This window comes from Galeopterus variegatus, unplaced genomic scaffold, assembly GCF_000696425.1.
Source record: "Galeopterus variegatus unplaced genomic scaffold, G_variegatus-3.0.2 Scaffold668, whole genome shotgun sequence".
NCBI lineage: Eukaryota > Metazoa > Chordata > Mammalia > Dermoptera > Cynocephalidae > Galeopterus > Galeopterus variegatus.
Window position 1 is genome coordinate 478,003 of NW_007726779.1, and position 17,698 is coordinate 495,700.

Genomic DNA, 17,698 nt, shown 5'->3' on the forward strand with positions numbered 1-17,698 from the left:
TCCAACAACGGTCCCCAGCAGCAGTGGCGGTGGCCTCCTGGAGCATCCCGGGGGCCTTGGAGGCAGCTTGCAGCAACAGCCTCCAGCAGCAGTAGCGGCCTGCCCGTCCCCCCCCCCCCAGCCCCAGCATCGTCCTGGGGACAGGGGGTACATTGTGGATCAGAGCCATTCATCCTTTATACTCAAGTCTGATAACTCAGGAACACCTGGGTGCAAGTCAGACAACCCATGCACACCTGGGTGTCCATGCACATCCACAAACAATAGCCAAAGAACTCCCCCGGGCACACATGCACAGTTATATTTACATTGAATGTTTGGCAAGATTCTGAACATCCGAGGGACCCTAACCATTTATATTTCACTTTCCCTACACATGCATATGTACTTTTTACACAAAGGTTAGCAGAGGACACGTGCTGTTCTATATCTTCTTTACTGTACCTGGGGCTTGTTTTACTGTGGTTCATGTGGAGCTGCCTTGTTCTTTTTAATGGTTGCCAAGTATCCCGTTTTATGGCTGTAGCATATTGAGCCAGTCCCCTATGGATGGACATGGTTTGTTTCCAGGAATGTTGCAGTGAACAGCTTAGTTTATACATCTTGTGTCTGGATGCATAAATTGCTGCAAATGAGATTCCTGGGGTAGTAGTCAGGTTTGTGCCAGGGAAACAGAACCAGTAGGATACATGCATATAAAGAAATATGCTTCAAGGAATTGGGTTATGCAGTTGTGGAGGCTGGCAAGTCCAAAATCCTAGGACAGGCCAGCAGGAAAGGGAGGCTGGATGCTGGGGCAGGAGCCAAGGCTGAGTCCACACATGGAACTTCTTCCTCAGGGAAACCTCAGTTTTGCTCTTACAGCTTTTCAATGGTTTGAATGAGGCCCACCCACATTATCAAGGATAATCTTTACCTAGAGTCACCTGGTCATAAATATTAACCACATCTACAAAATACCTCTATGGCAACACCTAGATTACTATGTGATTGAATCACTGGGGACTCCAGCCTAGCCAGGCTGACACATGAAACTGTCACACCAGGGGAAAAGACAGCACTTGTTTTAGATTGTTCAATATTACCCATGGAAGTCTGTTTCCTTGCACCCTTACTAGTTGAGTCTGCACTAAAGTTGTTGGGTTTTTTGGATAGTCTGAGGTTAAAAAATTATGGCTTCTTGTAATATTAATTGGCAGTTCTCTGATCACCATCTTTTCTTGTGTTAAGAGTTATTTCCATTTCCTGCTCAGCAAACCATTCATCGGACAGGCACTCTTTGCACAGGGAGATACCAGACCCTTGTGATTTATGATGCAAATACTCTATAGTCTGTCGTTTGCCTTGTGACTCTGTCTGTGGTGGTTTTAGACTATGCTGACATGTTTGAGATTTGTGGGTTGGACCCAATCATCACTTCTCTTTAGGCTTCTGTGGTTTTCATCATACTGTATCTCTCTGAGATTGTAAGCAAAGTCTACAAAATTTTCTCCAAGTAATTTATTATTTCAACTTTCATATTTAAACCTTTGATCCATTTGGAATTATTGGACAGCAAGAACAAGGCAGGATCAGGATGGCTAGCAGTTGTCCGAGATCCATCGCTGAAGGACCACCCTGTCCCCACTGGTACATGCCCTGCCATACCCCCTGTCCCCGTGCATTGGGTGTTTTTCCAGACCCCACCTTCTGTTCTGTGGCCTTGCTTTCCATCTGTCAGCCTGCACATGCCGCAGTAGTACATCTCCATACAGTGCTCTGTCCAGTACAGCTCGACCCCCCTCAGTGTCCCCACTTTTCTCTTTCTTTTCGTATTGGGGTAAAATACGTATGACATGCATTTCACCACCTTAGCCATTTTTAAGTGCCACAATTCAGGGGCATTAAGTACATTCACACTGTTGTGCAGTCATCTCCACCGTCCATCTGCAGGAGCTTTTCATCTTCCCAAACTGAGACTCTGTCGCCATTAAATACTCACTCCCCATTCCTCCTTTCCCAGCCCCTGGTACCCACCCCCCTACTCTCTGTCTCTATGAATTTGCCTCCTTTAGGGACTTTACAGAAGTGGACCTTATACAGCATTTGTCTCTCTGTGACTGGCTTATCTCGCATCGCAGAACGTCCTCAAGGCTTATCCATGTTGGAGCATGTCAGAATTTCACTCCTTTTTAAGGTAGAATAATATTCTATTAATATAGATTCACATTTTTTTATCCATTTGTCCATCAGTGACACTTGGGTGGTTTTCTCCTTTGGCTCTTGCTCGTGGAGCTGCTGTCAATGTGGGTGCACAGACATCTGCACCCTCGCTTCTTTTTATGCAGACATTGTCTACCTATTTTTGTTTGTTTGTTTCAATGTTTTAGAATTAGCCCATCCAGTTCCTTGTGAACAAAGAGAACTGTCCGTATGCTTACTGGGATTACATTCAATTCATACGTCTCCGTAGGGAGAGCTGATATCTTTCTGATGTCAGTCTTCCTGTCCGAGGTTGTCATAGATCTTTCCATTTTTACAGTCTCATTTGGGGGGACCTCAGGGATATTTTAGAGTTTTCTTTGTGTAGATTATGCACATTTCTGCAGTTAATGCCACATATCTTCTTGCTGTTGTCCCTACTGGAAAGAGGTCTTTGCTCCCACCATGCCCCCTGTTTGCTGGTGGCAGATAGGATTTCTGTGGGAGTCTCATGCCGCACACCCCTGCTTTTTCTCCTGCTGTTTGTGGTGGTTTTGCAGCTGCTTCACATGAGTTTCCCAGTGACTGCTCATGCCTGCTGCAGACAGAGACTGCTTTTCCCTCCCCGCTCTGATCTTGTACCTCCAACTTCCTTTCCTTGCCTCCTCTGGTCCATTTAGTGCAATTTGAGCCAGTAGTGCAGATAATAGGCATCTTTGTCTTGTCTCTAACCTTGATGAGCATGCCACTTCCCTATGAAGCATGATTCTCACCAGGCTGTAATCGAGGTGTCAGCAGGGCTGCATTGCTCTCTGGAGGCTCTGGAGAGAACCCACTTCCTTTTCCTTGTCTTTTCCAGCTTCTACAGGCTACCTATGTCCTTAGCTGTGCCCCTTCCTCTGTCCTCAGAGCCAGCGGGCTTGCATCTGTCCTATCTTCTTCCAAAGTCACCTCTCCCTCTGCCTTCCTCCTTGTGATGACATTGGGCCCCCCAGATAATCTCCTATTTTGAGGTCAGCTGATGAGCAACCTTCATTCCATCTGCAAGCTCAGCTCACCCTTTGCAGTGTATTCAGAGGTTCCAGGAATAGGACGTGGGCCTCGTTGGGGTCATTACTCTTCCTAGCATGCTTGTCATTCAGTGAGTTGGACTTCCCTGGGCCAGGGATTTGCACAGTGTCCTGTGGGCACTGAGGAAAGGGCCCAGGGTGGAGGTGCAGGGTGGCTGGTCTTTACCACCGAAGACTTCTTCTCTGTTGCCTGCACACCTGGCCCATATCCTCTACTTCCCCAGACCCACCAGCCTTGCTCAGCAGGGTAGAACCTTCAAGGTAGCACTGTGCCTCCCCATCTGATGTGTGCTGTCCCTCTCCATGCCCCTCCATCACTGTGCCTTCCACTCTGGCCACCACTACTTTTGCCACATGCTATTCCCAGGCTGCAGATGGCCTGTCTTCTACATCCACTAAAACTGGGCGTCTGACGTTCTCGTTGTTTGACCTGATGCCTTGGGCAATTTCCAGGACAAGGAGAAAATGATACCAGATGTCTCTAAAGATATTGTGGGCACTTGATTTTGTCCCTGCAGATATCAGCCATTCCTTTCAGCTTTACGCCCCTTCTGTGACATGAGGCTCCCCTGCCCACACCCTAACATCCCTGAAGGCTTCCCTTTGCTCCTGTCTTCCTGCCTGCACTTCCATCTGGTGATGGGCCACGGCCTTTGTTTGCTGTGGTCCTGGAACACATACCAGATGTCCTCTCTGTCTCACTGACTCTGTCGATTAGCATTCACTGAGTGCTTATCATGTGCCTGGCATCCTTCTAAACTTGGATCTTTCAACACAGTTAATCTTTTTCACCATTCCATAAGGTCAGTACTAACATCCCTATTTTATAGAGAAGGAAACTGAGGCACGGGAGATGGCAGAGCTTGCTCAGGTACCAGTACATACCTATTTCCCAAGAGATCCAACTGTCTCGGGAAAGAAAATTTTCACCGACAGGCGGGGCTTGCGGAAGATGGAAGGAAATGGCAGGTAACTTCCTACATGCACACGCTCACAAGGCTCCCTTCTGAGGCTTTTGATAGCCCAGCCTCTGTTCTGCTAAGTCATTTGAGGGTTGATAAAAAAGGACAGGTAAAATCTTTTCCACAGAGCTGTGAATAATTTGGAAATGCAGTTTTTGTGCTCAGTCTCTCCACTTGCCATTTTAGAGCATAGTTTACCCTCTTTCATCAGAGGTACCCATTTAGTGGTCAGGAAAAGCTGGTGGGAATACGGAATCCCGTCTGCACCGTGACTCGTAGCTGGAAGGTTCTCCTCACTGTGCATACTTCCTCTCTGCCTCCAGCCCAGAGGACACTGATGGGTTTGGAACCCAGGAGATAGACCTGGCACCTGCTAGGGTCTCCCTCATTGGAAATCTGGTGCCCCTGATGCCCACATGGCGAGGGCAGACCTCTCCTGGCGGTCTCCCCTCAACCTTCTGTGGCATCCCTTCCTTCCAGGAGGTCAGCAAGCGCATCTCCAGCCACATCCCTCTGACCATCCAGTTCTTCGTCCTCCAGACCTACGGCCAGTTGCTGCAGAAGGGCATGCTGCAGCTCCTACAGGACAAGGATACCTACAACTGGCTCTTGAAGGAGCGAAACGACACCAGTGACAAGAGGAAATTCCTGAAGGAGCGGCTGGCACGGCTGGCCCAGGCTCGGCGCCGGCTTGCCAAATTCCCTGGGTAATCGGGTTCTCCATCCAGCTCCGTGTCTCCCAGGCACATCTCCAGGGAGAAGGGGCTCCACACCACTCCTGATAGCTGTGCCATTATTAGTTATCCATGTAGCAGGTACTTAAATAGTCAGACTTTGTAGTCACAGCCTCTGCTTATCCATTAGCTGATGAGGACGTAGTGAGAAGCTACCACATCCAGTGCTGGGACAGAAGCCCTGCCCTCAGGTGTGGTCTAGATCGGATGAATGTGCCCCTTTCCTTACTAAGAAAATGACTGTCAGCTCTCAGGATCCTTCCCCTCCTCTGAACTGTCCCCTTCTCTTTATTAGAAGCCAAGGCAGGCCAAGCATCCTAGAAGGGTCGTTGCCTGGTCTTGTGACATCCTGTCATGCCCCAGTGATTTAGGAGTGTCAGTTCCCCGTATGAGCACTTGTAGGAGCCATGTCCCATCCCTTTGTAATAAACTTGTTTCTAGCAGACATTTGACATTTGATATTTTGGGGGAAGCCTAAAGACGGCAGCAGGTAGGAGCCACGTGAAGCACACAGGACACAATGTCCCCCTACCCCCCGCTGGGTAGGAATGGGGTCTGATTGTTTCCTAGAGACTAAAGGGAGATGGGAACAAACTCAGAAAAAGGAAAGAGCATGTGAAGGCAGTGGCATTCATTGCTTATAGTATTCACTGATCAAGTGTCCTATTGGTTTAGTCACTGGGTACCTAGCATGGAGTTGGAAAACTACAGGTGCTGGTGAAGAAAAGGTGCCAGCAGGACTTTGCATGCAGATGCTCTGGCTGGGGAGGGGTCTGGGAAGCCGCGAAAGTGGAATATTAACCATGAAGTTAATGGAAGGAACCGTGGCTTCCTGACTGTTCTCTGTTCTAGCAGGGGGAGAGGGGAAGCTTGCAGACACGCCGCTGCACCCTACACCTGATCCTCCGAGAACCGTGGCTCCAAGTCAGGGCTGCTGCGGGGCCACAAGGCCACGTGGGCTCAAGGGCAGGAAATTGAACAGTGGGCTATGGATGGAGGGGACAGGAGAGGACCCGACACCATGTACTTTAAAGGGAGAGTGGAAAGTCACGAACACCTGAGCCTAGAAAAGAGAAGGCCAGGGGCTGATTAGAGGGGAGGTGTGAGGACCAGTGAGCACAGGCATGGGGGTACTTTCTACAGAGACATTGGGGGTGGGATGGCTGCTGCCTCAGGAGCTGTAAGCTCACGGGCAGGGGAGGGCCTCAGGCCAAGCTGGACACCTGCTTGTCAGGTGGGGCTGGACTAGCGACCCCTCCCATCCACACCCTCACTCCCAGACCACTTCTGGTTCCTGAGACTCTATGAGGCAAATCCCTTGGGACAAACAGAATTTACTTAAAAGAGAGGATGCAGCAGAGCGATGGGCATTGCACAGTCCAGGTCAACAGCCATGGCCTGGCCGTGCTTTCACGTCTCCAGGCAGTCACTATCCACCTGCAGTTGACTCAGAGCCACTGGGAGTTAGCAGGAGCCAACAGGTTTGCCTCGCGCTTGAAAGAAAGACCACACCAGTACTCACAGGCTTCTGTAAGAATAAGGATGGGCAGGCAGTGCAAGTATCCATAACTCAGCACTAGGTGCCTGTCCCTTTAATGGACGTAGCCAGGCCATCCCTTCCTGGAGTAGGTGAGCCTCAGGAGGCAGGCCCTTTCCTTGCGGCGGGCGCCCCCTTGTGGCTGGCCTGAGTAACGTCTCCACTACAAGGCGTCCCTTCCTGCCACCTCCCCCAACCCTCTCCTGTCAATCTTCCACTGCCCTTAAGGAACAGTCAGCGGTGTCAAAGTGTTGCATAGGATTCTGCTGTGCTATTGTGACAGTTTTCCTAGTGATACCTAAAGAGGATGGAGGAAGAAAGTTGCTCTAGAGAAGGGGAATTTAACTGGGAGAGGAAACCTGCTGGGGACCCACCCAGGCTCACAAAAACTTTCCTTCTGGCCAAAAGGAACAAGAGTCTGAGGTTCCCCCAGGCCTGTCCTACCTAGTCCTGTCATGGGAGAAGTGAGTTGTCCCTCGTTCCAGGGGTTCAGAACTCAGAGAGAGCCATGGAGACCTCCTTGTGTGTCTTCTCCACTCAGTGGGGGCCCCGGGGTTAAGGCAAGTGGCTGAACTGCCCCTCCCCCACCTCCCACACACGAGGGGCAGCACTGGTATCAGGACCCTCACCTCCAGTTTCTGCTGCCTGCTCTGTAGCACCAGCTTGAAGGTCCATCTGCCTGTACAGAATATACTAGAATGCCGAGGATGTCCACTCACGGACCCTGACTCTGGATAGGTCTGGGGCTCAGCTGACCCTGTAGGAACAGTATCAGGACCCTCACCTCCAGTTTCTGCTGCCTGCTCTGTAGCACCAGCTTGAAGGTCCATCTGCCTGTACAGAATATACTAGAATGCCAAGGATGTCCACTCACGGACCCTGACTCTGGATAGGTCTGGGGCTCAGCTGACCCTGTAGGAATGCTGGTCAGAGCTCACTCCATCCTCGAGGCCTTCAGGGCTCTGGCTTCAATGGTTACAGTTTTCCCCCTACACAAGTCGCTTAAATAAAACTGAGGAAGGGACAGGGAACAGAACACTGTGCTTGTAAGAAGGGGAGTGACACTGGCAACCCCAAAGACAAGCAGCAGGAGGCTGCAGGGCACCTGGGATTTCTGTCTTTGGCACAGCTCCACTTTTGTCTCTAAGTCCCTTACAAGCTTCTCACCCTGCCCCTCGGGGTGTGGAGAAAGCAGCTGCACAGCACTCGATGGATCCACTCTCCCCGATCCCTGCCAGTTATCACCCTCAATAGTAATAATAATAATAAATTCCTTGTAAACCGTATGGAGTTGTCCGCTTCGTTCTTTGGTCTCAGGATACCTTCTCAGTGTGGTGGGCATCATACTGTTAGCTCACACTTGGACAGACCCCATAGGATGGGGTTGAGTTTGGAGCAGATCAAGGAGAGGTCCCAGAGAGAACCGAACAGATGGAAATAGAAAGCCCCAGTTTTCCAGAACACAGGGTCTGGCATGCTGCCAGTGCTTACTAAATGCTGTGGGAGGAGAATGGAGATGAGAGGAGACCAGGTATAAACCTCATTCAAATGGTGTTCTGGATCCATGACTATCTTCTGAGATGCTGGGGAGCACCTGTGTTTATAACTATCCTCCTCAAGCAAAAAGCAAAGACAAAAATAGCCGACCAAGCAGAAAAGTCCCCAGACAGCAGTTTTTGTTTCGGAGGAAGGGAATCAAATCGGAGTGGCAGATCTTCTCCACCAGGCAGCAAGAAACACAAGAAAAGAAACAACACATCTTGGCTTTCGATCTGTCAGATTCCCACTTTTTTTTTCCTGCATGGGAAAAAAGACCCAACTGTCTGAGTAGTTCGGTGGGTTCTCAGGCGGTTATCAGATCAGTCTCTTTAATCACAGCAAAGAGGATGTCTTGCATGAGCTGTCCAGCTTGTGGGGGACTCAGACACCAATAGTCATGGGATCAATTCATTTAAAGGGAGTTCGCTGTTATATGAATGATTTTTTTCAACATTACTTTAGAAATAGTATAAATTCCAGCACTGTCTTAAAACGCTGGGCGCACCAGGAATCTGAGTTGTGGACTATGCTGGATCATCTTAATACATCACCCTCTCTTTGTGTCAAAGCAGCACAGGGCAGTGGCCATGGGACTGAACTCCAGCCAGGGTGGGTGTGGCTGTCCTCTGTGGTGAGAGCTTTGGCCTGAAGAGAAAAACTCTGAAATAGGAGCATGATCGGGTGAGCCACAGGAGAACCAGAAGAGCAAGCTGGAACACACCAGGGATCTGAGTGTAAGGCAAGACTGTACCCTGCAACTCTGCGAGAGGGCCCCATCAAGGCAGCATTCACTCCAACACCGAGGCTCACCTGTTCACCCAGCTGTGAGGAGACCACGTGACCAGCACCCATGAGCGCTTTATTCTAATTAGCATTTGGGGTTCATTTATATTAAGCAAATTAACTTATGGCTTTTTACAAATGTTTAAATACAAAAATGTCAATATTTCCCTAATCTCTTAGCTTCCCGGCTATCCTTTTCAGTAAAAGCAGCCTCATCCAAAAGTAAAATCATTTTCCAATATGAAAAGTATAACTGAAAAAAATATCAACTGCTTTGCTCATGTGGACATTTTAGGTATGCAGTCGATCCTCATTATTTGCAATCCCTTGTGAATTCACCTACTTGCTAAAATTTGTTTGGAACTCCAAAGTCAACCAGCAGCACTCTCATGGACATGCACACCGTAGTGAAAAGTTTGAGTCACCCAATGTGTACGTTCCCAGCTGAGGTCCAGTGGGGGCCGCTCTGCCCCGTTCCAGCAATCCTACCATAAACAGTGTCCTTTTCACAGTCCATTCAGTGCCATGTTTTCTGAATTTTTGTACTTTTTGTTGATTTCTCTGTTTAAAATGGCCCCAAGTGTATTGATGAAGTGCTGTCTAGTGTCCTAAGCATCAAAAAGCTCTGATGTCTCTTAGGGAAGAAATGTGTTAGAGAAGCTTTATGTAGGCTGGGCTATAGGGCTGCTGAATGTGAGCTCAATGTTGATAAATCAACATTATATATTAAATAAGGGGCCTTTAAACAGAAACACACATAAAACAAGCTTATATATTCATTAGTTGATGAAAATGTTGCGATCAGAGGCTCACGGAACTTAACTCTTTTCCCCAGTATTCCTGATTCAGCATTCATGATGACTTTACAGACCCACAGCTCCAGCAAATAATGAGAATCAATTATATTTACCAATATTATCTAATAAAAAAATTTTTGCTTTACTTTTTTTACTTTCTTTTTTACCTTTTTTCCATGCTTTTGACACATTATGACATGATGAAGCCAATCACCAGTCATTTTTTCCAACCACTTGTCACGTATCGAGGACTGCTAAGAAGGACAAATTTCTGTTCTCAAGAAGGGAAAGGTCATCCACTTTCTATCCCTCCCATAGTCCCAACTACAGGGCATTGGGGTAATACTACCTGAGGACGCGTCTCTGCCCCCATGAACTAATAATAGGGACTTTAGGAAGAAATCTTTAGGGCACAAAATGCTAGACTAAATTTTGGACAGGCTGGATCTGAGGACATGAGACACTGGGCAGAGAGGTCAGAAGACTGTTGGCTCTCGAGGTCTGAATCTGGGAGAGGCGGGAACCCCAGGCAGTGGCCATTCCGGAGTCACTGAGGGTCATCTCCAACAGGACAGGCTTCAGGAGCTGATGGGACCCAGCAGTGGACTCCCAGCCCGGCCCCTCAGCCACACTGTGGCAGCCCCACGTCCTTCCCGCACAGGCTGAGTCTGCTCACCAGGCAGAGTACCAAAGACTTAGTAAATACTTGGAAAAAAACTGTATAATTTATTTGTACAATATTTCACAATTGAATTTTACAGCTTAAAAAAGACATAAAAGAGAAGACAAACTGTTGGTTACATAAATAAAAAGTGCTAGAAAAGAAACACGTTTTCACCATTACAACGCTTTTTATTACCTGGCTTGGGGAGCAGGACCCTCAGTGTTGTGCATTTGCAGGAGCCCTGGGGATGCTGCTGCCCACAGAGGCACGTGGGACAGAAGCACCCTGTGAATGGGACTGTACAAACTCCCGTTTCAAGGTGAAGTCCTAGCAGTAGAATCTTTCATCTCATTCCTGAAAACCAGCGTGCCTGGGGAGGAGGCAAGACCACAGGAGAGCAGCTCTCAGTCCCAGCATCTGCGCTCGGCAACAGCAGATGGCTCTTCCCTCCGGTGGGAACCACGGCCACGGGAAGGGGCCACAGGAAGTCCAAAACACTTCTGTCTTCTCTGTCACCAGCACGGCGCTTGTCTTCAGCACATTCACTCACAGAACATTAAATTAGGAGCCAGTCATTGTGTAAAAGCAGCTCAAATACACCACTGCTCACACTCAGCAAGGATGGCAATAACTTCAAAGAGCAAATGCCAGTGAGCGACTCAGAGGCATCCCAAGCCAAGATTCCAGGAGCACTGAGGTAGTAACATGCAGAAACAGGACACAGAAACAGTGCATCTTAAATTGCGCATCCCTGATTTCCCCAGTGACCTCGATTTCCATGTGATTAGCAGGCCTGAAGAGGGTCAGCACAGTGCTCGACTCAGCCCAGTGCCAGGACCGAGGGGTGTGCACAATCTCCACGGAGGCTGGGGGAGGCTGGGAGGAGGGCGGAGTGCAGCAGTGAGACCTGCACCAGCAGAGGCCGGGCAAGCACCTTTGCCAAGGATTCTCCGCTTCCCAGGGCTCCGTCTACGCACTCAGCCTCACGAGAAGAAAAAAAGATTTCTGCTGCCTTTACAAGTGACTGTCATGTTACCACCCATGAAGGACTGGTCCCTTTATTTTCAACCACCGTCTGTCCAGGGCTACTAAGGTACTAAGAAATGATCAGCAAGATCCCCAGGTAGAGGGGCCAGGCCCAGGGCCGTATGGGTGGCCTTCCCCTGGTGGTGGCCCCAGAGGGCAAACCCTGAAGGTCTCTCCTCCAGCTTTCTCCCTTTCCTTCTCAAGCCGTCCAGCAGCTGAGAGGTCACAGCTCCAGGCTCATCCAAAAGTGGCCCCCAGAACAGGCTCAGAAAAAAGACCCCCACAGGGCAGCCTCCTCCCCTCCCCACTGCACTTGTCCCAAGGTGCCCACACCCAGCTGGGCCAGTCACCCCTTTGAAGAAGGGGTCAGGGAGAATAGGCCCGGGGTAGGGGAGCTCATTGTGGCCTGCACACAATGGCGGAAAGTGCCAAAGTCAGACAAGTTCACTATTTAATAAAAATGAAAGGACCTCTGAATCATCTCTAGTAATACATCATGCACCGGGAATCAAAAATCAGCCCTTCATTGTTTTGTGAAATGATGTCAAGGACAAAAGCCATATGGATTAGTTGTTTGCCTATATGGAAAAAAACAAAACAAAACAAATATTATTTTCTATTGACATGAGGCATTATAAATCAAATAAGCAATCTTAACAGCACAAAGGCACAATTTTTTATCTAGTGTGCAGGTCAAACAGTCAGGCTGACCATGCCTGGAGGGCACTAGGTGTTGGGGAGGCAAACGGCTTAGCACAACTGGAATACAGGCCTCTGTCCAGGAAAATCAGCTTGACATTGGCCACTAACATACCTCAAGTGTGTAATTAGCAGAGTCCTTGCTTTCTGCCCTGCTGTCTCTCCTGGCCCTCGGCCCTTTCCTCCCACATGATGGCCACGCTGAAGCACCTGCAGTCCCTAAACGCACCCTGCTCCTTGCTGTCTCCACACTGCAGAGATAGCCCGCCCTTCCCCTCCTGAGCCCACCCTGCCCCGCTGGCTTCTCCTGCCTCATCACCCCGAGCAGGACAGCGGATTGCCTATTACCAGTGCTCGGCCCTTCACCAGGCCAGGGCTGTCCAGAGCCCCGTGGTCACTCAAAGGTCCTGGGACCCATGATTTCATTTTGAGGGAGACAGAGATTGGGCCTGGGGGGCAATGTCCCCTGGTCCTGCCCCTCCATCAACAAACTGGGCACTTGGGAGACTTGAGAGGAGATGAAATAGGATCTTTTCTTTCACCAGAAGCCCAGCCCTAGAAGGAGCAGAAATCTGAGAAAGCTGCTGTCCCGAGATGGGAAGATGTGGTCTTTGCCCAAGGCCAGGGCTCTGCTAAGCAGCGCGAGTCAGGCCGGGAGTTCTGGGGGACGGGAGCATGGGGGCTCCCTGGGACTTTGCTCTCCTCCCAACCTTTCCAGAGAACTCCAGCTGCGCCTGAACCTCTGACCTGGGGTCTGCCCAGGACCCACACCACAGCCCCAGAAAAGGAGGGACACGGGCACGACCCCTCCCTTGGCTCTCTGCCACCACCCAAAGTTTGCTTGGACAAGGTCTGGGTGGGTTAACCAGGTCAGGTAGGCCAGAACTAAGTGTGGTCAACAGAGCCCAAAGGAGGCTCATGCAAGCTGAGACCCAGATTTTGAAACTACCTAAACTAGCTCAAACAGGTTCTATCTCCCCCTCTCAAGTGGTTTTAGGAGTTATCTCGCAGGATGTAAGCTGAGCAAGGGCAGTAAGAAGGGCCTTGCCCTCCGGACGACCTCGAGCACCGGGGGTACCAAATATCTCCCATCTACAGAACTAAAAAGCTGGGAATTGAATCACCGGAGCTTTTCCTGAAGCCAGAAAAGGAAGGAAGACAGCGTACGATCAACTTTTGCCTACTCGTATGACTGACTTGGAGCTAGCCAATCAGCCTTTGCCTAGTCGTATGACTGACTCAGAGCTAGCCAATCAGCCTTTGCCTAGTCGTATGACTGACTCAGAGCTAGCCAATCAGCCTTTGCCTAGTCGTATGACTGACTTGGAGCTAGCCAATCAGCCTTTGCCTAGTCGTATGACTGACTCAGAGCTAGCCAATCAGCCTTTGCCTAGTCGTATGACTGACTCACAGCTAGCCAATCAACTTTTACCTAGTCGTATGGCTGGCTCAGAGCTAGCCAATCAACTTTTGCCCAGTTCTTTGCCCTTTACAAACCCTTTAAAACCTGCCCGCCCCTGGATCAGGGATGAGCCCTGCCTCTTGCCTCCTTGCTGGTCAGCCTGGCAGTAAAGCCTTTTTCTTTCCTCAAAACCCCGCACCATACCACTGACTTCTGTGTGCATCGGGCAGCGAGCCCTGGCTCGGTAGCAGTTTTTGCATCCAAGCACCAGCGGGCACATGCAAGTGGTGCCAGGCAGTGGGGTGGGCAGCCCCGGAGGGGTGGGGAGCAACCCCACAGCAACCTGGTGGCCGTGGGAGACAGGGTCTGCCCTGCTGCCAAGCGGTCAGCTTCCTGCAGGAAGGCCACGCCTGCAGACATCCGGCTGTGGCTCGAGGAGGCAGAAAACTCAGTCTGAAGGAGGACGGAAAAGTTACCCTCATTTGCTGATAAATCCAGTCTGTGAATACTGTCACGTTCCCATACACGCCTGGTCTGTTAGCCTTGGCGCAGCCGGACCCCCAGCTTGTGTCCCCAATCAACCACCAGACGTTGTTCTTCAAAGTGACCAAAGGCCCTCCACTGTCACCCTGGGAGACACAGCAAGTTACCAAGAGCAGAAAATCAAGTCACAACCCAACGCTCACCACCGACTGTGCACAGAGAGGGGTGGGCAGCGGGGTGCATCTCAATGTGAGTTACAAGTGGGCTGGGGTTCCAGTGGTGATAGGGACCCAATCCCCAAAGGAGACTGTACCGGGGACGAATTCCAGTCTATCCCAGCTACCAGTTACTAAAGAAATTGCTGTTCATAGTTTAAGATAGTCACAATACTCATTTCTGTCCCACTGACACTTTTCTCATGGAAGTTTCTGCAGAGGAAGCTGTGGCAAGTGGAACTGGGGGGTAGTACTCGTTTCTGCCACCCAAAGCTTCCGCTGTGTTAGCACCATCCTCCCCACAGCCACCCGAGGTGGCTCCGTGTCCCCAGGATGCTCCCCTGGCCCCACGGGTCTCTCACTCAGGGCTCAGTAGGAGCTACAAAGCCCAAAGGCTGAATAAAAACTTGGAATTACCTGGCAGGAATCAATGGTCCCCTGCAGGTACCCTGCGCAGATCATGGCTGACGTGACCATGTTATTGTAGACATATTTGCTGTTACATGTCTGGGGCTCAATTAGCTGCACCATGGCAGCATTCAGTACGTCAGAGGTCGTCCCTAAGGACAGAGGGACATCATTGAGCTCTCAGTGCTGCCAGCAGCTCGCACAGGAAGAGTGGACTCCCCTCGCTGAGACCACCACACACACTATGTCCCCTCTCTCCTCCCTTCTCCCCTCCCTCAGTCCATCATCACACCAAGCCCTCTCCTGACCACAACCTGCCCCCTGACATCCACAAGAGGGGTGAAGATCCTGAGGGCACAGATGTCTGTCTGTCTTTGTTCACTGCAGTACTCCCAGTGCCTAGCTGGCACCCACCCATCATGGGTGCCACACGTGTTTGTTGATTGCCAAGAAGACTCGCTCACGTGTACAGCTCAACTGCAGTAAGTCTCCTTACACAAGGCACCAGGATGCACCCCCCCCACTACTGCCTCCAATTCTCCCCCCAAATCACCCAGCCCTTATGGTTTTTCTTGTTTTAAAGGATTTGTTGTAGGTGTGCCCTAAATGCTTTTTAGAAGATGGATGTAAACAAGTATATGACATGAACCTTTGTACCGCTAAGCACTTTCAACCCTCCACAAAATGAAACAGCCAGGAGCCTTGCATATGAAAAACATTCTCTGAGAGGAATGCAAATTATAACTGAAGGAAACGGAGCAAGGCCGCGCCAGGGGAGTCTAGTTCCTTCTTCCTCTTTGTGGTCATCAGGGCGGAAGGACAAAGGCTTTGGCAGGCTACAGCTTGCTGTCTCAGGTCATGGAAGCCCATGTGCACCAAGTCTATTGTCACTCAGCTGTCAAAAGGGCAAAGAGGGACTTCCAGGGCAGCCCTTAGTAACAAGGAACGCAAACCCAGAGGGTGCTACACCTCTTACAGTTATACAGCCTTTATGCTTCAAAAAGCAGTTTCCACCCACTGTCCCATTTGATCCTAATAAGAACATGGTGTGTTAGGTAGGGTGGGCACAATTTTTCCCATTTAGCAGATGGGGAAACTGAGGCACAAAGACTAGGTGAATTGCTCAAAGTCATCCAGTCACTGAACCAGGATTAAAGCCTGGACCTCACACTTCCAAACCCAGTGCCCCCTTCCATGTGCTCTGAAGACCTGCGTGCCGAGGCCTCACCTTTCTCGTAGGTGGCACCCCACCCAGAAATCCAGCAGTCCTGCTCCGGCTCCAGCATCAATCCTGGGTTGGGCAGACACACTGGCTTCATTCTATCTGTTTTAAGAAGAGAAACGCCATGAGCCAGGCTGGCCTCACTGCAGGCCTCGGGCAATGGTCTCCCTGGCCCTCCCACAGGCAGGCAGAGGGCCTGGCACCACTGCCATCCTGGCCAGAAATCCAGATCCCAACTGTCCCGCACTTCCACTTTCTGCCCCTGCCAGGCCCCTCCCTCCAACAGGCCAGAAGTTCCACTCTGGAAGTTGTGCTGCTTAAGAATGGAACATTTGCTAGCTCTGCTTCTAGAAATACATAATTAACGTGTCCAGGTGACATAGCATAGAAAAAACACACACATGGCAGTGGCCAAAAAGCCAACAGTGTGGCTGGACCCTGAGGACCATGCTGGACACACCCCATCTCCCACGGATGGGTCCTTCTACATGTAAACTCTGCTCAGGAATCCTGTCACACATCGGGCCTAGACCCCTCCCTGAGGCTTTAACGCCATTATGGCAGGACTGGGTCTTACCTTTAAATGCCAGAGCATTACGTGGTGCATGGTAGATGCTTAATAAAGGTGTACTGATGAACAGACTTGAAGTCCAATATTAATTGAGGTATTTCCTTTACTTTTTTCCCTTTTAAGAGAATCCCAACTCCTAGAGAGCCCTGAGTATCTGGGGTGGGAAGGGTGGGAAGGAAGACAGGAGGAGTCTTATAAATGCCACAGATCAGAGACACTGCATGAACTGTCTAAGGCCACACAGTCAGAGAATGGCTGGGTCAGGAGACGGCCATGCCCAGCCTCACTCTAAAGCAGAAAGCACACCTGTGGAGTGAGGCTTCCTCCAATAAAGGCATGTGACCCCAAAAACTGTGTGCTTAAGAAAAAGAAGATGGAAGGCCACTTCTACCACAGGAGCTAATAGGATAAATTATGGCCACCCTCACCCCTTCCCACCCATCTGCATGGGCGATGTCATGGCCAGAGATGCTCAACCCCAGAGACTTCCCGGCAGGACAGTGTGAGGTCCTGAGCGGCACATGTGCCCTCCCCTGGGAGGACCTCCAAGATATGGGACCTCAGGAGGGCAGGGGCTTCAAGCGGGGCTGAGAGGAGTCTGGGCACAGGACATGCTGGAGACATCTCAGACCCACGTGCCATGCATGTCCCCTGCACTGACGCACCCTCTCTATGCTCACACACAGGACACTGGAGCTGCAGATCACGCAATGGGGACCTACTCTTCCACGCAGTGGGCAGCCGTCACGATCCACTTAGGGGTGATGATGGAGCCTCCGCAGACGTGCACACCCTGGACATGCAGGCTGACCTGCCAGGGCCATTCCTCCAGGCTGGCACTGTCACCACCCACGATCCTGCTCTGGCGGCTCGACTTGGAGCTGACTCCGCACTCTAAGGGCGACAGGCATAGCAGCAGTTCTGAGAGGAAGCAGGGGCCCCTAGACAACCCCAATGCCCACAGCTGTCCCAGTCTTGTCTGGCTGGGGCAGACCATTACCCTCTCGCCTACCCCCTCTCCCCTCTCATTCCCTTTCATTTGGGGTCTGACGGAGAGAACTTATTCCAGTCCCTTTTTGGTAGATGGGAGAAGAGGACGCTCATCCGGCCCCTTCTCCCCCCCACAAGAAAGCACCTCTTCTGCTGCCTCATCAGACAACTTCCAGTTGGCACATGGGTGATGCCAAGGGGGTCTCCCAAAACTCATGTTGGGGGGAGTTCTGGATGACCAAGGACCCTGGGGCCTCCTTGAGTCCCAGAGGGACTGGCAATGCTCAGAGGCCCCAAGATTCTTAAACATCAAAGGAAATCAAGGTGGGAATGGGACTGTGAGGGTTAGTGGGCAGGAGTGAGGTGAGTGATGGGGTGAGTGAGGGGGTGAGGGAGGGGGCGAGGGAGGGGGCGA

The 17,698-nt window shown here is 50.7% G+C and overlaps 2 protein-coding genes across 2 annotated transcripts in view; one reads left to right on the plus strand and one right to left on the minus strand.

The window, feature by feature from the left end:
- Positions 1-5,392, plus strand: part of MX1 (MX dynamin-like GTPase 1) — a 30,136-nt gene extending 24,744 nt beyond the window's left edge. The window contains exon 13 of the mRNA XM_008571220.1: positions 4,694-5,392. Within this exon, the coding sequence (XP_008569442.1) occupies positions 4,694-4,924 (231 nt within the window). The 3' untranslated portion in view covers positions 4,925-5,392. The remainder of the gene's footprint in view (positions 1-4,693) is intronic.
- Positions 5,393-13,112: 7,720 nt separating this feature from the next.
- Positions 13,113-17,698, minus strand: part of TMPRSS2 (transmembrane protease, serine 2) — a 25,550-nt gene continuing 20,964 nt past the window's right edge. Inside the window, exons 8-12 of the mRNA XM_008571221.1 lie at positions 17,014-17,187; positions 15,729-15,824; positions 14,510-14,652; positions 13,871-14,023; positions 13,113-13,127 (exon numbers count right to left, since the gene is read on the minus strand). Coding sequence (XP_008569443.1) covers positions 13,113-13,127; positions 13,871-14,023; positions 14,510-14,652; positions 15,729-15,824; positions 17,014-17,187 — 581 coding nt within the window. The remainder of the gene's footprint in view (positions 13,128-13,870; positions 14,024-14,509; positions 14,653-15,728; positions 15,825-17,013; positions 17,188-17,698) is intronic.